The sequence below is a fragment of the Neltuma alba genome, unplaced genomic scaffold, assembly GCF_004799145.2.
Source record: "Neltuma alba isolate B1F8T4 unplaced genomic scaffold, ASM479914v2 tig00010114_pilon, whole genome shotgun sequence".
Taxonomy (NCBI): domain Eukaryota; kingdom Viridiplantae; phylum Streptophyta; class Magnoliopsida; order Fabales; family Fabaceae; genus Neltuma; species Neltuma alba.
This window is the reverse complement of record NW_021635066.1, coordinates 225,365-248,896: the sequence shown is the minus strand read 5'-3', so window position 1 is coordinate 248,896 and position 23,532 is coordinate 225,365. Positions and strand designations below refer to the sequence as shown.

The window sequence follows — 23,532 nt, the reverse complement described above, 5'->3', positions numbered from 1 at the left end:
AAGCCCATAAAAAATTGCTACGTATTCTTGTGGGTGGAACCATGTTAATAAAAATAATTAAAAATATTTGAGTGTATATACATTCTCTTTTTAGTAAACTAAATTTGTTTTTTGAATAAGAACTGAAATATCATTACATTAACACAGGAGTTACACTACCAACAGAGCCAAGGCTGAGCTCAGCTAGCAACCTAACACTATTACAAAAGACAAGCCATCCCCCTTCATCAACCACCACCTCTTGTGGAAGAGGTGGTGGTTGATCAAAGGTACAAAAATTTCCTACTAAGTCATGAGCTATTTTGGCTAAGTGATTAGCTATGGTATTCCTGTCTCTAGACACATGTTTAATTACAATCTGCCAATTCCTATGAAAAAGATTTCTAACTTCTTCAACTATGTCCTTAAAAGGGTGATTTTCCTCACACCCTCTCAAAACCAGGTTAACAGCTTCCATGCAGTCTGAATGGATCTCAACTTTCTTGAGCCCCCTATTCTAGCAAAGATACAGCCCGTGAGTCATTGCAATTGTTTCGGCGATTACTATCAGTAACATAGTGAGCTTGCAGCTATACCCATATATCCAGTTTCTATCTATTCCCCATATTGCTCCTTCACATCCACTTCTACCAGAGTGTAGGATAGAAGCATCTACTTGTAGCACTACCCTATCCTTGCTCTGGTCTTCTTCTTCATGCCTCTTTCTCTTGCATCCCATGTAGAAGTCGTAATTTATTAAAAGATATTGATCTAAGCAAGCTCAGAAAAAGCTATTATTTGCATTCCCAAGTTCACTTATGTCTTCATCCTGAAACACTTTCTTGCATCTTGCCACCCAAATGTCCTAGCAGATGTACCCAAACAGCATAGACCAAGTAACTTTTCTGGTATGTTCCTTGCCTATTTCATGAGTAAGGTTCCATTTAATCCACTCTGTTCCTTGTAGGGAGAGAAATTACTCCCACTTTGTATGGCTAACAACTGAAAGCCATCTTTGCCTAGCATTGGAATAGTCTCTCAGGAGGTGCATTTGATCTTCTTCTTGATTGCATCCAAAAGGACATCTACCTGTATCACTCAAGCCTCTCCTTGCTCGTAGTTCTTCTGTATGGATCCTTCCATGTAAGAATAACCACATGAAGGTCTTGATCTTCTCAGGGATGTTCCATTTCCAAACTCTCTTCCAGATGCTATCTACATTATGATGGATACCTGCAAAGAGAAAATGATAAGCAAAGTTAACAGTAAAACAACCATCAGTGGATGGTTTCCAGATGAACTTGTCCTCTCCTCTCTCCTCACAGGGTGGGTGTGCACTCATGATGCGATCTATGATGTGGGGATGGAGCCAGGCCCCCATTTTAACCCTGTCCCATTCTCCTGAATTGTTCACATAATCCTTCACCTTTTCCTTCTTATCAATCACAACCTCATACCCAGGAACAAGATCAATAAGAGGGATATTTAGTTCTAACCAGTTGTCCAACCAGAAAGCTGCATGTTCACCATTTTTTATTCTTACTCCTACTCCTCTAGAAAATTTAGGCCAGATTGAGCAAATGCTTGTCCAAGTTAGAGAGGAGGCCGCCTTCTTATGAACTGACAGCATTTTATCTACTCCACAATTGTATTTCGACCAAAGGACTTTAACTCTAAGGGCTTCTCTGTTGGTGAGAAGATTCCAACATAACTTCATTATGAAGGCTTCATTCTACTTCCAAAGATTTTTGATGCCCAACCCTCCTTCTTCCTTCAACTTCGTTACAAGGTCCCAGGAGAGAAGATGGAGTTTTTTTTCCTCCTCCTTCTCCCCCCATAAGAAACTTCTACTTCTCTTCTCAAGATCAACCACAATTCTTTGAGGCAAAAGCATTGTTTGCATGTGGTAGGTGGGGAGAGCAGATAGTACTGCTTGTATTAAAGTAGCCCTTCCTGCGAGGTTGAGACAGCTTCCCTTCCAACCAACCATTCTCTGATGAACTTTCTCTACTATGGGAGCAAAAGTAACATAAGAGGCTCTTCTATGTACAAGGGGGATCCCTAAATATTTACCCAAGTCACCTGTCAAGCCAACTCCCATCCGTTGGCTTAGTTCCATAGCTCGAGAAAAATGAACATTCTTAGAGAAGCAAACTTTTGTTTTCATCTTATTCATTTTCTGTCTGGACATGTCACAAAATCTCTTAATACAATCAAGCATTATGTCCACCTGAGTAGTTAAAGCTTCCCTAAAGAGAATTAAGTCATCGGCAAAGAAGAGGTGTGATAGCAGCGGGCCTCCTATACTAAGCTGGATTGGTGTCCAATCCCCTTCCTCAATGGCATCTTTGATGATGTGATTCAACTGTTCTATGCAAAGGGTAAAAATGTACGGCAAAACTGTCTAATTCCTCTAGATAGAAGAATAGGACTTGAGGTTTCACCATTCCACAATACTTTGAAAGATGAGTTTTTTATGCAGGCCATAATGAGATCACACAATTTCCTATTAAGGCCAATTTCTTGCAGGGTATTCAAGATGAAGCTCCACTCTAGTCTATCATAAGCTTTCTCTAAATCCACCTTTACAGCTAGCCATCCGCTGTTGCCTTGCTTCGATTTCATAGAATGGATGACTTCCTGTGCTATAATTATATTGTCACTGCTTTGTCTTCTTGAAATAAAATTGCACTGGTGGCTTCCAACAACTTTCCCCATAATGTGTTTCAGCCTGCTGCTAATCACTTTGGTAATGATCTTGTAGCTAACGTTACACAGTGAGATTGGTCTAAAATCTTTCATCATCTCTGGCTTTTCTATTTTAGGAATAAGCACTAAGTTTGTGTCATTTAGCTCGATAACGTTCCAAGGCTCCAAGAAGCAAGCTTTAACCATATCGCAGACCGACTCCCTTATTAGCCCCTAGTACTCTTGGTAGAAGAAAGCTTGTATCCCATCTGGCCCTGGTGCCTTAAAAGCTCCAAGCTCATAGACTGCTCTCCTAATTTCTTTATTAGTGACTCCTGCAGCTAGATTGCAAGTATCTGCTTCATTTAGAGGGGGGAAATTATTTACAGTTTGTAGATGGCCACCGGTTTTTCTCTCACTTTTAAATAGTTCCCCATAATAGTTCACTGCCATGCTTTTTAATCTATCCTGATCAAAGATCCATTCACCTTCAGAATTTTTGAGTCCCTCTATTCTATTCTTCCTTCTTCTGATTAGAGCAGTAGTATGAAAGAACTTGCTATTTCTATCTCCCCATTTCAACCAATTACAGCGAGATTTTTGGTACCACAGCAATTCCTCTTGTGCAAGGACCTTATTATAATCTCTCCATAACTCTCTTTCAACCTAGACTAGATGTTGACCATCTCTTCTTCAGCAGGCCCACTCTACCCCTTCTATTCTATTAAGCAGATTCCTTTTTTTGGTAGAAAGATTCCCTATTTTTTTCTTGTTCCAATCCCCTGCTTCTCTGGCCAAGGACTTAATTTTTTCGCCCAATCCTTCCTTTTCTAGCAATTTCTCACTACTTCATCAAAGCCCTCCTCCAAAGTCCAGCTGCTTGGCATCAAAAAGGCATATTAGGCCTCTTGTTGACCTTTTAGGAGAGCTTTTCAGCAGAATAGGCCTATGATCCGACCCAAATTTATTAAGATGTTACACCACAGTAAAGGGATACAGAGCATGCCATTCCATATTCATAAAGGCCCAGTCAATACGTTCCTTCAGAAGATCTCTCTCCCGGGTGAATCTTTCCCCTATGCACTCCACTTCCAGCAGATAGGTTCTTGAATGCATTCACCAAACTATTTCATAGATCTGAGATTAGGATTTGAGCCACCCTTTTTATCTTCACTAGAGAGATAGGCATTAAAATCGCCAATTACCAACCAGGTTGTTTTCCGTCGGTTGTGTTGATCGGCGCCGGAGCTTGATTACCCAGTGTTTCTTCTCTTGTTGTCTGGCCCTCATTTGATTCATTGATGGAGCATTGCTCTTTATTATGCCCATACATTTCACAACTAAAACAGATAATGTCAAGCCCCTCGTACTCCACTGTATACACTTTTTTTCTGATCACAAATCTGGATTGGAGGTGCCTATTAAGATCTATTTCCACACTAACTCTTGCAAATTTCCCTCTTTCTACAACTAGGTTGTTGTTTTTGCATTGTGCTAGAGTGTTGAGGTCAACCTTTAAAGCTCTACCGATCACATTTCCTAGTTCCAGCAAGAAACTCTCTGTGTAGCAGTGCATCGATAGCGTCGGAATTCTTACCCAGACCGCTAGTTTCTTTACTTTGTTGCAGAATGGGTTGAAATTCAGGCTCTACCTCTGGACAGCTAAATAGAATCCCTGTATAACCCAAGGTCCGTCAAATAAAAGTCTTTTACTTAATTCTTTGTTATCAGTTCAAAAGACGTAATAATAGTTGGGTAGATCAATGAGTTCAAAGCTGTTAGACTTGAGTAGCGCCGAGACTCTATCCCTCATCATATTCAGGTTAGTTCTCTTTCCAAGCAAGGAGATTATTAGAACATCTTTCCAAGGTCTGCATAATTTGTTCAATCATTCATCTAGCATGTTTAACTTCGGAAGCGAGTCAAAAATCTTCTTCTGGTCTTCAGTCAACTAGGGGGCTGTGTCATCCTCCTCTTTCAACCACTCTTTCATTTGCTCCTCCAAATCTAGATTAAAAGCTCGTTTCTCGTGTCCTACTAGCATAGCTTTGTAAGAAATCTGAGTTCTCTGTCCTTCCTTAATAGTTGAGGTCCATATTTCAGGTTGTTGTCCACTTGTCCTCTATTTCGGATTTTCATCCTGTAGGCATTCTTTCATCTCAATATCTGCATTCAGTTTCTTGACATGTCTTCCTAGTAAATCTTCCTCCTTCTTGGATTGTTCCATTCCCACCTCCAGCGTAGCATCCGGGTTGATCCTACATCTATCGTGCACACCCTCTCTCTCACTAGGTTTCTCACTCATCTCACTCCTTCGTAAACTAATTCTCTTCTCAATAAAGGCAACAGTGACCCAAATGGAAATGTGAATGAGCTGAAATACTGAATGCCTTGTGCTGAGGTGAGTTTGCAGGGAAAAAAGAGATGTAAAAAAAACTTGAATTTCATACCCCATGCATTTGCTTAAATTGAGCAAAGCCCAACTTAGTAAAGGACAATTATATCCAATTTTAAAAGAGAAAATCCCCCAAAAAAATGACCACCAAATCAAAAATTATTATAAAAATGTGTTGTCATTTGTTTTTTAAGTATAGTCATTTTCTTCACGAGTATAATAACCAATACTGATTTGAAATTTTAAAATTTAACAATCTTTTTTTGTTTGGGAGATTTTCCTAGTTTAAAACTTTTTCTAAGGTAATTCTACATCTCTACTTGGCAAAATAACCGAAAGGTGCCATGGAAAAATTCCAAGCCAAAGCAGAAAACTTGATCTTATCCTTTAGCTGAGCTATATATAACAAGCATACTTACAAAACTCCTATAGAGTGGAATTGCTACTGAAATGAATAATAGTGAAGGCCAGAGAAGAAATATATCCAAGTATTTTGCATCAAAGAGAACTTATGTACATTTTTGGCTCCCCCCACATAGCATCCTGATTACAAAGCATGCTTCATTATCTGTCAAGAGACTTCAATTCATGAAGCATAGATGATAAGCTAGCAACTATATATCTTGCTTGGGCTTCCGGCTCAATTCAGAGTAATGGCCACCCATGAGTTGCAAAATCTCACCCCACAAATTTTCTGAGGAATCTGTTGAAGCGCCAGAAAGCAAACTTGAGCTACATGCAGCCACATACCAATAATCTGACTCAATCTCCTCTCTCAACTGATCCAGCTGCCATCCTGCATAGCCAACGAAGAATCTGAAATCCTGTGGCTTCAGTAATCCCTTCTTCACGAGCACTGCAGCTTCAACCAAACTGTTTCGAGCTCCAAAGCATAGGCCGGGGATCACCTCTTCAAATCCTGGTAGCTTCAACTTCTCCCCTGTTCTTAACAAAAACATGCTTGCCTCGAGAGGTCCCCCAAAATGCAACGAACAGTCAGAGAAAGTGGTTGCTAAATCAAGATTAGTAGGATTTATGTGTTTAATCTTTTTGTGAAGAGGACGATTGATGATAACTCCGAAAGGCCCTTCTTGTGGGTGCCTAGTTCCAGATCTGAGGAGTAGTACGACAGTTCTTTCAAATGTGCGAATACCATCAAGCTTTTCTGTGGCAACAAGTACACAACCAGTCTCAGGCACTGGAATAGGGTGAGCCCACTTTGGGCCAAGTGGTTTGGAGCTGTGCAATGTCCCGCCTTGATTTTGAGCATCAGATTCTGCTACTTCTTTCTGTTGATCAAGTGAGTGCTTTAAGATATAAGTACCAATTTTTCATTACTTCTTACATGTGCACCAATTCGAAATAGTTGATTCTTCACGAAGAGAGATTAGCAATACAAGAAGTCAGAAAGATAAGCATCTAGCGTAGAAATTTTTAGCTTTTAAGTGGTATAATCAAAGGACAGGCAAAATCAAGTCGTGGCTTTAACCAATTCATTGACCCAAATCGCTGGCATTATGGCAGATCAATCAAAAAGGCATAATCTCGCAACTACCATGCATGTTTCTATGACAGGCACGAAGAATAAGGAAATCACCACAACCTTTGAAGTTTGAAGCATCGAGGCCAAGAAGGACATTACCAGAGAATGTATGAAACACGACTTGAATGCTCTAGTTAGCTACTAAGCTATCCACCATTCAAGCAAAAATGCAATCATGTTATATTCTAATTTCGGAGCATGTATTTTTCAAAAATCAAAATCTTCTTAGCCAAAAAATGGGGAGAATGATGTCTACGTACCATTAAAACAGGCATACGATAGAATGGTCTCACAAAATGTCCCATTTTAATGGTACGTAAATGTCATTCTCCCAAACAAAATGCTACAAGTCATAATTCAGTTGCAACTTCAAGCTACCAAATATATACTATGAATCTTTAGAATCTCTTCTTATTATTGATAATAGTGCAAAGTATGGAGAAATATATAGAAGTAAAACAGATGTGGAAATCCCACATAATCTGCCAGAAATAAAAGACATAATATATCCTAATCCCAAGAAATCAGGGATATAACCTAGAGAAATCAGCAAGCTTAAATGGTGGAGATAAAGGTCACTTTTCCAACACTCCCCCTCAAGCTGGCAAATGGATATCGAGCATTCCCAACTTGCTAACTAATTCATCAAACTGTGCCTTGTCAAGGGGTTTGGTTAGAAGATCAGCTACTTGCTGATGTGATCTTACATAGGTGAGGTTAATAATGCAGTCTTGGATCTTTTCTCTCATGTGCACCCCTAAAGGATATATAACCTACAGAAATCAGCAAACTTGAATGGTGGAAATAACGGTCACTTTTCCAACATATACACATATAAATTAGGAAAGAGATGTGATTATGTCTTCAAGATAGGGTTCCTCCGTGTGTGTGTGTGTTCAGATCTCAGACCAGATTTCTCTCTACTGCATGTTTGAGCCTAGAATATAACACATGTTCTCAAATGTAAATACATTTTCAAAACTCAAAAATCAAAATTGTCCACGTAAAACAGGAGCTAGAGAAGAATAAGAGATGACAGCTAGATATGCTTTCAAGGAACAAATATATTACCAGCTCATCTCTTAATAGCTTTGCTCGGAATTCTCTCCAATCCAAATTAGTACGATCAGATCCCCCAGAATTCATGTCTGATTTGTTGCCATCAGAGGAATTGTTATCTCGAACACCATCTCCTTCAGGGATAGAATGCTCACCATCTCCTGCAATGAATGAAGATTCTACTCATTAGATCCAGTGAAATCATATTAGTTATAAAAAATCAAAGTAATGATTAGGAAAAAGAAAAGAAATTGATATTTTACTGGCCAACCTTAGTTAAAACGCATATCCAACTCCCTACAATCTGCAGTCTTCTTTGAAGACAATATATACAGACAATATATTTGAGAAGTATTGCATAAAATTAGTTCGATTTTTTTGGGACAATTTACCGGTCAGTGTTAATACACCAAAATCAGACAACACACTCGTTCAGCCACTAATCATGTAGTTCCCAATAGTTCAATTCCTAATTCATCTTCCACAACAACTTTAAATCCAGATTACGTGTGAAATACTTAATGAGTACTGACTGATCACCTAACACTCGCACTGCTGTCTTCTAGATGTTTACAACCCTGGGATCTCATTCTAAATCTGAGAAAACAGAGTCTTAGAAGCTCAGTCCTTTTTTCCTCCCCAAGATTCCATGGTGGCTGGCTGCTATCATATGGCATAAAAGAGCTGGTCAATGCTCACTTTGGGTTATTCCCATTTTTATGATAAACACATAACATGCAAGAATTGAAAAGGGAAAAAGTTAGCTTGCTATTTCTAGCCAATGAATGCATACACAAGATCACGGAAATTAGGTATCATTGAAAGCTTGCAAAGAAAATTCATCAACAAAGTGAATAGAATAAGTTTTCTATCCAAGACTGACTTTTATGCGCAAATATTTGAATTTATTTGAATTTCCTTCTTTTGAAAAGTGAAATGTATCTTTTAAACTCCACAAAATAAAATATTTCAGAGTAATATAATGAACCGAGTAGTCCATTGGGCCATGTTTATAAGAGAAGATGGCTCCAGGACACTAGAAAAGACAAGTTCGGCAAGGAGTATAAAAACAAGGGAAACAAGGGAGAAGACTGACAGAGCAGTAATCCAGTTATCAAGGGTTACATGTAACAAACGATGCAGGCAATTGGCAGGATTAGCTAAAAGGAGACTTGAGTTATCAAAAGTCAGGGAAGTGGTCACCTAAAAAGGTGAAGCTAAGATTATTTTCATGTCATGATGGAAAGAAACTGTCATAAAATGCAATTAGTAGGATTTAAACACGATACAGACTTTACATGATATCTTACAATAACTACCATCATAGCATATTCAAAAGCACAAAATAGACCCAGTCTATAATCTTACAAGCATAAAAACCAGATAACTCAACACATAAAAAGTTATCCGAAACTTCAAACACAAATTGGACTTATCGGCTATGTTTCATTTAAGAGGTAGGGCCAAGAATGAAGTCATTTGGTACAGTAAGTTCTTAATGTCAGAAACAGTATCAAAGCAAATTAAGGTATATGCTAAAATTAATGGCACGGCTAGAAAACAACTTATGAGGGCAGGGTCAAATGTTTCTGAAATACATAATTACCTATGATTTTTTTATTAATTTATATTTTTATTCTTAACATTTATTAATAATAACTTCAAATAATTTTATATGATAGAAAAGTCATCAGATAGAAAATGATGCAAAATAATATAAAAATAATACAACACATGATACTAAAAATATATAACTAAAATGTTAATTTTACCAAAGAAATAGTAAAAAAATTACATAAAAAGGTTCAGATTTTTAATAATATAATATAGGAAATTTCCATATTTGTAATCCGGATCATGTTTCAACGACTTAATATAAAATCTTCCTTTGGTTTGAACTCTTTGAAAATCTTACAAAAGGTCACTTGCAATTTGAAGGTTCAATCCCTATGGAAGGATTGAAACCCTTGTTAAATTGAGGAGTTTCAAAATTCCTTAAAAGCATGAATTAATTGTGGTTCTCATTATAAATTATCATGCTAAACAGCTAAACAAGCAGGAAGCAGCAACAGAGAGAAAGAAGTATAAAAGCCCCAGTGAAATTGACCTAAAATCGAATTTTAATGGGGGAAAAAGAAAACAACATATTTTTGTTTTTTTTTTTGGGGGGGGGGGGGGAGACCAATGGATACAATGATATTTAAGAGTCTCGTGTTTGATATGGAAATAGAAAGTTAGCGCAAATAATATAATTGGTATTTTGTACAAATTAGGAAAGGTGAACTTCAGAGATTTGAACCCCCATAATTGTTGGGTGGCAAAAGCACCCGGCAACAGGTCTTATTATAACTAATTTGCATTTCTGATATGTCCTTGTGTTACACTATCTTCTGTATAAGATACTTACTTCTGTATAGCTCAGCTACACTAGCCTGTCTGTATCAATTGCTGACGGTAATGAAGGCCAAAATCAAATGCGCTGGCTGTGACATTGCTTAAAGATAAAGATCATCTTTGGATAAAAATTTTTCAGTCCTAAGGAGGCATCCCCATCACATCTGCCTTTCAGGACTTTTTGATACTCTCTTGTTCCTCATTATCTGATCAAATAGCCCTGGGAAGAGCCGATTTTCAAAAGTAGCCTTCTTTAAAGTCTACATATGAATTCTCAATTTGTATTTATAACCTTTTGTAATATGCTACTATGACATGCATGTTTTGAATCTTATGCACCTAATAAATATTCAACTTGACTAATATTCACTCTCTATATTCTACACTATATTTTCAACCTGAGATGGCATATTTATGGATCCTGAAATTTAAGATAGCCGGATGAACATAATACCAGACGGCTTCTAATTTATAGCAGCATCTAATTGTTCCAAGTTCATGAAACCTGTTGACTATTAAATGGTGAGAAAATTTCTCGAAGTTCATTGATATCAATGGAGTATGAAGCCCAATATGGGGCAAGCATATCCATGGCAGATGGCATAGTAGGACACATATTGAGGTATGGCAGCCTTTTCAAGAAATAACCCAAATGATTAAATACACATTTGATGACGCTACCACACATGAATTACAGAAGTGTCAATCCAGTCCCTCTAGTTTTGATTAAGTAAACGTTATCCATCAGCATTAATAAATAATATAGTTACATGTGATCTCCCATCCCTAATCCAGTTTTCTCCAGTGTTTGAGTAAAATTCGGAATAACCTTACATTATTGTTGTTATTTTTGTTAACAAAAACCATAACTACAACAAAAGGACTGCATTAGCTATAATTACTGAAGGAAAACGTCAACTCAATAGAAACCAATGGAACAAAGCTCAAGCTTTTGGATTGCTATAATTTTCATCTAGAGAAAAAGACAGACGGATAAGCAAAAAGTTCAAGATGATGAACGAAAACATAAACCAATTAGAGGTTAAAGAATTCCACAAGTAACCTGGATCAGAATTCCTCCGGGACTTAAGAGCTTAAGGATGCTTCATTGTATCCCTCAACCTCAAAGCCTCAGTCATAGATCAGGAATTTCGATATGCCTTTTTACCCCTAAAAACAAGAGCCATTGGCTATACATAAGAAAGAATAAGGACTAAGGTGACAGTCTTGTCCCCCTATCATTAACAATATGGCAACTACCATAGTTACGACCACCACAGCCATAGCATCTGCCATGACTTGAGGGCTTCATAGCAAGGACTCAATCAGTCCCTAGATCACCACACCATTTCACCATGGGGGCTACCATCGACACTTATGACATTACAACAAGTTTTGTAAGTTATCAAGGAAGCACAGCACCAAAGAAAAAGAATCCCTTTTACAATGCTGAAGTTGTGAATCAAGTTTAGTCATTACAACGAACAAATCTTAAAACATTGAGATATACCCTTTCAAGGAACCACATAGTCCTTTCTCAAAGACAAAAGAAAGTTCTCTTGCGCCATTGTTCAGACAGTAAGGCAGTTTGTAGAGGATATTGTAGGAAATCGCAACGATTTAGGAGATTTTATAGGCCTTTATTGTATATAGATTAGGAGTTTAAATTTCAAAATTATTTCCTGATTATATTTGCATGATTCTCAGCCTCCCTGATTCATTTACTTTGTATATAATCTCCCCTGTACATTCTGAATTAATCAAGAAAGAATTTGATTTCATACCCTTCTGCCATTGTTCTCTTCATGGTATTAGAGCACTGGGGCAACGTCCCATTCTTCCAACACTGAGATGGAGTCGACCCAACATCCAGAGATGATATCCACCAAATCGAACCCAACAACCAATGGGTCCTTCGCAAATGGTATGTCACGCCTTATTGCTGCTGCTTTTGAAAGCTTGGCAGCGATGTTCGTTCCAGAGAAACTCTCTGGTGAAAACTCCAAAGAATATGCACAGTCAATGGGACTTGCGCTTGATGGTCGGGGCCGACTAAGGCATGTCACCAATGACACGGCGGCTCCTCCTTCATCCAATGTCAAGGCATAGAGGACTTAGAAGTCAAAAGACATGTGATGGTGTCGTCCTGGCTTGTGAATGCAATGGCTCCAACAATTACGAAGAGCTTTATGTTCTTGCCTTCAGCACGTGATATCTAGGAGGTAGTGAAGGAAGCTTATAGTGATAGTCAGAATGCTGCTCAAGTATTTGAAATAAAAGCTAAGATATGGAAATCGAAACAAGATACACATAGCCTTAAGAAGTATTATCTCGAAAAGGTATCTCTGTGGCAGGACTTGATTTAGTTAGTGATGAAAAGTGGCACCATCTAGAGGATGTAGCAAGTAGCAAAAAGAAAGTTGAAGAAGAATGTCTCTTTGAACTGCTTGTAGGACTTGACCCAATGTTTGATGATGTTTGGGGACGAATCCTAAACAATAAGCCCTTGCCATCTGTTCGTGAAGGCTTCACCATCTCGTGAAGAGAAGACTACAGAAGAAAAGTCAAGTTGAAAAGAGACCCAGCACCATGTAGCCATGCAATAGAGGTGTCCACTCTAGCTGTCCGCACCACAGAGCAACGGAATAGAAAGAGTTGTCCTCCTTGCAAACACTGTAAAAAGACCAAGCACACCAAGGATAGGAAACCCAAAAAATATCGAGGACGTAGCTATGTCGTAGAGGCATCGAAGGATGATGAACCTTGTCCTTCCTCGTCTACTCTACAGGAAGATCCGCTAAAAAACATAACAGACATGCTCACTGCTTTACACAACAACCAACAACCTCAAAAACAACCCACTGCTACTATTGTCAAACGAGGTAATTTTTTCAAAGTATCAGCCACAATTAAAAGTATGACTATTGGAAATTGTTGGATAATTGATTTTCGTGCATCTGATCACATGATAGATGATATTTCCTTATTCACCAATTACACACTTGTTCAAGCGCAAATTACTATTAAGACTACTGATGCTTCTGACTCTGTGGTAGCTAGTATTGGGAGCATCAAAGCCTCCTCTACCCTCATTCTTCATTATGTTCTCCATGTGCCAAATTTAAAGTGTAGTTTAATGTCTATCAATCAATTGGCAAAGGATGAACGGTGCCATGTTAATTTCTTCACTACCTGCTTTGTTTTTCAGGATGCGCTCACGAGGATGACGATTCGCACTGCGAAGGTGTTCGATGGACTTTACTACCTGAATGAAAGTGAGAATTTACATGTTAGATCTTGTAATAAGGTGTCTCTCCCTAGGACTAGTGAATTGGAGCTGTGGCACAAAAGGTTAGGACATCCAAATATTAATTATATGTCTCCAATGTTCCCCTCAATTTGCTCAAATAAAGATTGTACTCCTTTTTACTGTGATTCTAGTGAACGCGCCAAACATCATTGAACTTTGTTTTCTAACATCCCTTATCATGCATCAAAGCCTTTCACAACGATACATAGTGATCTATGGGCCCATCATGGGTCACCTATCAGACACATGTGTGAGGTGGCTTTTCCTTCTGAAGGACAAAACTGAAGTTTACCAAACATTCATTGACTTTTATCACATGATTCAAACTCAGTATGAGACAAAAATCTAAACACTACACAGATATAATGGCACCGGAATATATGAACCATGCCCTCTCCACTTTCCTCAAAGATCAAGGCATTATCCATAAAAGCACTTGTCCTTATAGCCCACAACATAATGGGATCGCTGAAAGGAAAAACAAACATATTCTCAAAAGTGCTCGGGCTATTATGCTTGGTATTAACGTTCCCCAATAACATTGGGACGACGCTGTTCTCACAACCATTTTCCTCATCAATCGCATGCCCAGCAAACCCTTGTCTTACCGAACACCCCTCCAAGTCCTTCATGACCACTACAATCTCCCATACCTTAAAAATATATTGCCTTTGAAAGTTTTTGACTGCAACACTTATGTTCACCTTCATTACTCCAACAAACTTGACTCTAAAGTTGTGCGATGCATCTTCCTAGGCTACTCTGCATCCCAAAAAGGATACAAGTGGTATGATCCTGTTACTAAACGCATCTTTGTCACCTGTGATGTCAGTTCCATGAAATTGTTTCCTACTGTTCTGAGTATTCAATTCAGGGGGAGAACTAGAGTGAATTGAATAACAACACCAACACCATCAATAATCCCATGATACTTGAACCTGAACCTGAACCTGAACACAAACCCGAATCCGAGTCTCAGTTGCCTTAGGAAATTCTACTTGACAAACCCATACTTGGGGAACCTGAAAGTGAGGAAGTGCCTAGTAATAATGGAAAATCTATTCCAGGGAGAGACACTACTAAACCTAAGCCTGTAAAGATCTACAATCGAAGACATAAGAAAGATGAGGTTCCTTAGGCATCCAGCATGTGTCAAGAGCCAGAACTAGAGGCAAACCTAAGAAAGAAACAAGGTGTGACTCATGATGAGTAGGTGCCTCATAATGATCAGAGGTCTGACCTTAACTTGCCCATTGTAGTAAGGAAAATGCCTAGAGCAAAGCATCCAATCAAAAGCTTTGTCTCATATAAAGCTCTTTCCTTAAAGTACCATGCTTTTATCTCTCACTTATACAGTGTCAGAGTACCAAACAATATAGATGAAATGCTTGTCATCCCTAAGTGGAGGCAAGTTGTTATGGAAGAGATGGAGGCCTTGAAAAAAAATGGAGCATGGGAAGTAGTGGACCTACCAAAGAGCAAAAAAAACAATTGGTTGTAAGTACATGTTTACCCTAAAATACCTTGCAGATGGTAGCCTTGACAGATATAAGGCAAAACTTGTTGCATAGGGTTTCTCTCAGGTTTATGAGTTGGATTATGCGGAGATTCTTGCACTTGTAGCAAAATTAAATACTATCAGAGTCTTCTTGTCACTGGATACGAATCTAGATTGGTCATTACTCTAACTAGATGTCAAAAATGCATTTCTCAATAGAGACCTGAAAGAGGAAGTACACATGAACCTACCGCCGGATTCTTGGGAAAGAGATCAAATCAAGTCTGTAAACTTAGGAAGTCACTATATGGACTAAAACAGTCCCCCCGTGCATGGTTATTCACTCGAGTCCTAAAAGCGCCATGATATACTCGAGGCCAAAGTGACCACATTCTATTCCTTAAACATCAGCACAGAAAAATCGTAGTTCTGGCTATGTGCATAGATGACATTGTTCTTACAAGTGATAACTTGACGGAAATTGATCAAATCAAGGGAGAATTGGCATGAGAATTCCAAATCAAAGATCTCGAGGAGATGAAATATTTCCTGGGAATGGAGGCTGCCTGGTCGAGAAAGGAAATTTACATTTCACAATTAAACTACATTATGGACCTCCTACAAGAGACAAATATGATAGGGTGCAAGCCGAGTGATACTCCCACAAGAGTTGACAAAATCAGTGATGAAGAAGACTTGGGTAAGAGTATGGACAGAGGAAGGTACCAACACATGGCAGGAAAGCTGGTCTAGCTTGTATTTGCATGATTCTCAGCTTCTCATTATTAGGCCTGATTCATTTACTCTGTATATAATCTCCCCTATACATTCTAAATTAATCAAGGAAGAATTCCATCCCCTTCTATCGTTGTTCTCCTCAAACATGATATTGGAATTTGTGTTCAACTTAAAATTATATCAATACATAATAGATGTAAGAAAAATATAGGGTTAAGGTGCACCCAACACCCCAAACTATTTTTCAAGGTGCACCCAGTGTCCTAAAGTAATTTTTAGTATATCCAGTGTCCCAAACTAATTAAAACGATGCATCCATATCTTAGGCTAACAGAAAAGTTAAGTTTGACCGTTATCTTGCTGGCTTAGCTAAAGGTTGACCAAAAAATCCTACGTGACCGACATGCCGACGTCTGATGTGTATTATTTTGACGTGTTAAGATGCGCCCAGCATCCCAAACTATTTTCCAGGTACACCTAGTGTCCTAAAGTAATTTTTGGTGTATCCAGTATCCCAAACTAGTTAAAACGGTGCGTCCACATCCCAGGCTAACAGAAAAGTCTCGTTTGACCATTACCTTGCTAACTCAGCTAAAAGTTGACCAAAAAATCCTACATGGCGGACACACAAGCGTCTGATATGTATTATTTTGACTGAAAATTTAGTTTATTTCCTCTTCTTCTAACATTTATCTTCTACCAGTTTTTAAACTTAAAAAAATGAAAGACCACCGATCCACCCTCTTAAATGTTGATACATATACCACCCATTCAATCTCATCCTCGTCTTTAACATTCTATCCTATTTCTTCTACCACTCTGATTTGAAGCCGCAACTGCCGTCACAGCACACTTCCGTCTCCGCCTTTGTCAACTCCTCATCCGACTCACATTTGCTTTCCTCCACATAGAACACAGTAAACTTCCCCTTGGTCACTCCGTCGTCCCCCAAGAAAACACCCGCCACCATCGGGCTCATCTTGGGAGTTTTAGTCAAAACAATACACATCAGATGCCTGCATGTCTGCCATATAGGATTTTTCAGTCAACCTTTAGCTGAGTCAACAAGGTAAAGGTCAAACAAGACTTTTCTGTTAGCTTGAGATGTGGACACACTGTTTTAATTAGTTTGGGATACTAGATGTACCAAAAATTACTTTAGGACATTAGGTGCACCTGGAAAAATAATTCAGGGTGCTAGGCGCACCTCAACTCGTCAAAATAATACACATCAGATGCCTGCGTGTCCGCCACGTAGGATTTTTTGGTCAACCTTCAGCTGAGTCAGCAAAGTAACGGTCAAACTTAACTTTTTTGTTAGCCTAAGATATGGATGCACCGTTTTAATTAGTTTGGGACACTAGATGTACCGAAAATTATTTTAAGACACTGGGTACACTTAGAAAAATAGTTCGGTGTGTTGGGCGCACCTTAACCCAAAAATATATTTTCTTTAATAAGCTTATCATAAAGCTTGATCTAAAATGGGAACTGCGAAGAAGGAAATTCTTGGCTGATATGTAAATTTAATATAAAAGAAGTTAATTAGGAGATTAGGGTAAGTAGGAGATATTACAATTAGTAGCTAAGTGCTATAAAAAGGTGGCTTAGGAGGAGGCTTGGAATGATTATGAATAGAGTCACTACCCCCCCCCCCCCAATCTGCATATCTTTCTACTCCCTCAATTTCCCTTATCTCTCTCCCTTCAACACTTTTGTACACACCATTGACTCAAATTCCCACTCAATGTCCGGAATGCATTCCAGGAAAGCTTTGCTTCTAGAATTCTTTCATTTTATTTATTCTCTTCCAACTTCAAATCGTGTTTTCAAGTCTCAACCCAACTATCTAAATGATAAGAGAAAGTGTTGAAACACAGACTTGGCAAATCAGATGTGACTTACAACAAGTCAATTCTGATGGAGGAAAGAAAATCAATATATCAAATTCTGTATAAACTTCCAACTATAGGAGAGAAAACGGTAAAAAGACTTGTGAGCTGCACAGGAAGTATCTATCCCCCTTATCACATAACAATTTATGCCTTGGACCAGCAAGGGCAAGTGTTAAAATATGAAACCTGCTGTAACCAACACTCACTCACACATACAAAACACTAAAAATGTTGTAGCTCAATTGGGGAATGAAGATTTTATTGTAATATTAGTGTACTTCATTTCCATATTCAGCCAACATGTGAAAAATCTAGGCAAGCCTCGTTATTTGGAAACATATCTTGATGAAAGACCCAATTTCCTCTGATGGAAAGATTAAATTTCTCATCTCTTTCACACCGTTTCCCAATGCACTATATATGATGGAGTTCTCTAGCAGCCCATATCGCACCAAGTTTTTTGCTAACTTGGGTTGAATATTTTCTATACAATATGATATTTTTTCATCAAGATCGAATGCAAACGTGATGCACGGTCAGTCACAGCCATTTCTGTCTCTGATATCTTAATAGATTTTCAGTAAACAACGAAACGACTGAAACGATCTTCGGCTAAACAAGTATGAAATATCTCAGAAAATTCTATCCTTCAAAGACAAAGCACTTTTACATACAAGCGGACACACTATAATGCCACACTTATCAATTTCAAGGTCACCAAAAAAACAAAGAGAAAGAGCAATCCAAACACGGAATCAAGTAAATTCAGGATATATGAAAATAAAGCAACCTGAAGACGACGAATTGTCATTTTTTTTCTTCCCCATAGCTTTCACAGAAAATGGCTGACACCCTTTAAAGCATACATTACGCTTCAAAATTTTGATCTTAAAAATTCTCCCATCTTCAACTCTGGAAGAAATTCCTGTCCTTCCCAAAGTCCTGCCAGAAGCGGGTCTCTCGTAAAACGAGTTTCTGACCAAAAGAGGGCTCCGAGTAATGTTCTTGACATGAACAGCACACAGATCCATACCACACCCCTCCCAATTGAGCCTTTTGCTGAAAAGATGATTCCAGAAGATTTTCTTCTGGATTTTGATGTCTGCGGATGACTTTCAATCTCAGCGTTGGAAACGACGACGAAGAAAATAAGAAAAGCTGAAAAGGAGATAAACAAAGGAGGGGCGAAACAGAGGAAGATCAGGAAAGAAGAGAGAAGTGATGGCAGTGAAAGGGACGCTCTAGAAAAGGAGGAGAGTGGGTGCGCGCAAGAATATGCTCTATTTAACCGATTTTGTGCGTTGCCGGTGCATGTTAGCGCGTCACAGTGTTGTAACGTAAACTTGCGCCGGCGGCTGAACTGAAGCACATTGACAGAAGTTTACGGTCGGCTTGGCCTTCTCACCCATGGAAACCCACCGATAAATTCAGGTCATTTCGTTTCTCATTTCCGGGCATTTTATTCGTGGAATCTTAAAAATTGTTTATGTTGTCTCTCTTTTTTTCGTTTTAAAAAATTGTGTCGTCAAATTTTTTTTTTTTTTGTTTTTACATTATAGTAGAAATATTGTATTCCATTTTATTTTGATAAAAGTGTATTCTTAATTCTTTAATTTTATATACTTTTTTTAATATTTGAATTTTGTAAATTACTTTTAACTTTTTTAACTATAAGGTTGTTAAAAAAATGCTGATATTAAAATCTTAAATATTGATAAAAATATTATTAAATATTACTACCTCTGGTCCTAATTATAAGAGCTAGTTGACTAATTTGAGAAGATTAAAAAACAAGTTAACTGAGTTATTTGTAATAAATAAGTGTTGCCTTTTCTAAAATATCCTAACTAATTAAGTGTGTTAGCTAGAACTATCATTATTAAAATGACTATCTTGAAAAAGATGCATAAATACTAAAAACAAAGTGGATTTGAGTCTTATATTTAGGATCAAAATAAAAGTCAAACGAGATTTTATATTAAAGAACGAAGGTAGTAATATATTAAGCTCATTTTTCAAAATAGCAATAATTATTAAAAAAAACCATCATATCATACTAGTGTCAAGGTTTGAAGATGAAAAAGATATGTATTTTATAAAATTAAAAGATCAAACTAAAATTTAATATAAAGTTATAGGATAAAATTACACTTTTAGTCTTTCTTGTTAACTATGCATTTTAAGAAATATTTGCTATCTATTTATTTGTTAGCTCCATGATTATGGACAACTGTGCTTGTGCGATCCGATCACAGGTTTGGTTTTGATATTGTTTCATAAAAATTTCTCTGATCAATTTTGTCCATCATTCATTCCACAATGTTTTCTTGGCCACCTATTAATTCTGCAACGTTTGTTTAGAACTTCGGATAGTTAATGATGTGCTATAAGGCTAGAGTATAGATATTAATAAAGCATATTCATTAAAATTTGAGACTTACCCAGACCATGGAGAGAAAATAAGAAAAAAAAAAAAGAAAACTAACGAAAACTATGAGGAAAGAAATGATTTTTTTTTTGTTTAGATGAGGGGAGAAAAGTGGGGGAAAAAAAAGGTGTAGGACTCATCTCATTATTTTTTCCAACATTTCTCTCTACATATGAAAAAAAAAAATTAGAAGAAAACTCATATTTCACATCTGCCTTCCTTAAATATAGTTCAATAATCTTACATTCTACCTTTGATGCAATTCTTTTTTTAGTTTTATCTATGACTACTTCATAATTCAACAAAATTATCCTATTATACTATGACCAATGACCAAGATTCGAAGCACATGAACTCCATTATTTCACATTCAATAAAATATGAAAATTTTGCACAAATTAATATATTATTTATTTCTTTTTATTATGTTTAATTTAAAAAAAATATCTACTTTTCTATTTTTACCTTGAAAAATAATATTTTTACTAAATCATTTGGTTTTTAAAACATAATCACATTTTTTACTAAAATAATAATATTTTAGTCATTCACGTATTTGCTTATTTTCTTTCTTTCCTATTTTCTTCCCTCCATCTAAATAGGGGGATGATAACATTTTTTTTCTAGTTTTCTTTTTTCTCAATTTTCTTTCCTACCAACTTTTTTTTCCCATTCAAACGACTAAAAAAACAAATCTTTAACATTCAACCATCAATGTATTCATCCTCAATTGTTACTTAATCGTGATTGGCAGGTCTTGCCTACTTTTTCTTACAAGAAGGACCTTCCTTTTACTCACTATTTAGCTAAACTTTTTCATGGTTTGGACAATTCTTTTTGCCTCCGCCATTTTAGGAAGAGGGGGACACTGATGAACGATTGGCTTAATGGCTTGTATGTTCTATTGATTTTGTAACGAATTACAGTTTTTTATTCAAAAAAATATATTCATCATTTTCATGTTCTCAATGTGCTCGATTTATAAATTTATATTGTTTTATGTCTCATGTAATAAGTAGCCGGACCATAGCATGTATATGGAAAAAAATGAATATGAAGTGTTGATGTTAGTTTGAACTATTCAAATTGATTTTGAATCATCCAAATTTAATTTAAATTTTTTATATTTTAAACAATCTTTCATTTTAGTATGTACCAAAATTTAAAATAAAGTAATTTTAGAACTAAAATAATTTTAGAACTAACACTTACAAAAAAAGAGTTGCACTACTGGAAAAAAGCTCATTAACGTCGGTTATACATAGTTTTTAACAGTGGTTAAAAAGGGGTCATGGATGAGGATGATGTAGTTTCAATGAGTTTCTACGATAGTTAGTAAGTAACGTGGAATGACACTTTCTATGATGGTTACAAAACCAACCATCATAGAATAGTACGAAAGAGTACCATTCTACGATGGTTATAACATAACCATTGTGGATTCCTTAGGGGAAAAATAGCGATGATTATATTATCCAGGATAGTTAATGTAATAACTGACATGGAAGTTTTTGTTTTTTTAAAGATTCTATTTATTTAGTTTATAAATCTCCATGCAATTGCAAACTTTTACATGTAGCAATTAAATACCAAACCGGTCCAAAACCAATTCACCAATTCAAATGCTAAATTCTAAGGGCAAGTCCTATACAAAATCAATTCGAAAGTTAAATCCTAAAAGCCTGATCATAAAAGCAAGTCTAAACAAGGTAAAGTTATAAAAGAATAACATAAAATGCAAAACGAATTCACTAGTTGCTTTGTTCAAAGGTGAACAAAATGTTTCTCATTAAATCAATGTTGTCACTTGAGCAAAGTGATTGATTTTAAAAAACTTGAAAATTGAAATAGAATCAAAACATATCATTACTCACCAAAATTTACAATCTCATTGATAAAATCATATGTTGCATATATAATTATCTCATGAAAATTATTAATTGTCTCAATTCTAATTATTTCATACATATAGCAGATTATATATTATCTGTACTCTATACTTCTCGGTTGACACCGGTACTGAAAAATATTTGGTGGCCCAAGATGAAGAGAGATACAATAGAATTTGTGATGAAGTGTGTAACATGCTAGAAAGTCAAGATAGAGCACCAAAAGCCTTCAGAACTACTCCTAAATCTAGATGTTCCTAATGGAAATAGGATAGCATTTTCATAGACTTTATTACTGGTTTGCCAAGGACTCCTACTGGATATGACGCAATGTGAGTGATCATTGATAGATTGACTAAGTCGGCACATTTCTTATCCATCAAAGCCACCTCTTCTTTAAAGCGAGTGATACAGTTTGTTGTATATTGATGAAATAGTTTAACTTCATAGAGTTCTAGATTCCATCATATTTGACCAATATCTATGGTTTACGTCAAACTTTTAAAGGTCATTGCAAAGAGCCATGGGCACTAAGTTAAAATATAGTACCGCTTACCACCTCAGACAAATGAATAGGTTGAGAGGACAATTCAGACTATTGAAGACATGTTAAGAGCTTGCATTGTTGAGTTAAAGAATAGTTAGGATAGTCACCTATCATTAAAAGAATTTCCTTATAACAACAGCTACCATGCTAGCATCCAAATGGCTTCTCATAAAGCCTTATATGGGAGGAAGTATCACTCTCCATATTAATATCCAGGTTTTGATGATGACAAAGAAAGTTAATTATATTTCAAAGATTAAAATTTGATTTCTGAAGTTGAATTTGTAATTATCGGTAAAGCTATCAATAATTCAAATTATCAATGAGTTTATGATAATACTTTAGTTCTCAAAGAAAAGAGACATTTATCAATAAATTTATCAATAACAAGGTTTATTGATAAAGACTTTGATAAATACTCTTAAATTTCAAAGTATTTGTTTTGACCTGTTTAAATTTAAAATCCTTGATTTATCGATAAAGTTATCAACAATCTTCTCTAATGATAATATGTTCGATAAGGTTGTTTTAAAATGTTATCTAAGCTTGTAGACTTCGTGAACTCTTTGTCAATAAGATTTTATAAATCAAGTTTTTTTTCTTTTCAAAAATTATCCTTAAAAAGATTTTCAATAGTAATTATCGATACGTTCATCATCAATAATTAGTTTATCAATAAAGTTATCGATAACTTGCTTTACTTAAACTCTGAAATGGATTTCCTCGTGATATTTCTTGATGAGATTATTGATAAATGTCTTTATCAATAAGATTATTGATAAATGCAAGTGTTTTTGCATTTCTAGAACTTCAACTTTTCAATAAAGTTCACGATAAACGAAATTGATACTTTTAGAGATTTATTGATAATTTTTTCAAGAAAATGGTTTATTGATAAAGAACTTCAAGTTTTTCTCTTATCTAAGTTTCATCTTATAGAATAATTATCAATAAGATTATCAATAATGGTAGTTATCAAATTCCTTATCAATAATCATTCTTCCAATTCTAATGATTGATCTTTGGGATAACTGAGATTTACTTATTCAAAACTTATATATTGCTTCTCATTTACCTATACCTATTACTCTGAGTTACAAATAATATGTTTGAGCAAGATTAATGCATGATCAAATAGTTTAAAGGAAAAATGACATGTTTAAGCTAAT

At 36.3% G+C, this 23,532-nt stretch overlaps 1 protein-coding gene across 1 annotated transcript; it reads right to left on the bottom strand.

The window, feature by feature from the left end:
- Positions 1 to 5,415: 5,415 nt before the first annotated feature.
- On the bottom strand, positions 5,416 to 18,776 carry LOC114754214 (uncharacterized). Its single transcript, XM_028942983.1, has 3 exons — positions 18,290 to 18,776; positions 7,677 to 7,825; positions 5,416 to 6,351 (listed from the first exon to the last, which is right to left on the bottom strand). Exons 1-3 carry the CDS (start codon positions 18,528 to 18,530, stop codon positions 5,677 to 5,679), a joined length of 1,065 nt encoding a protein of 354 aa, XP_028798816.1. The 5' UTR covers positions 18,531 to 18,776; the 3' UTR covers positions 5,416 to 5,676.
- Positions 18,777 to 23,532: the final 4,756 nt, after the last annotated feature.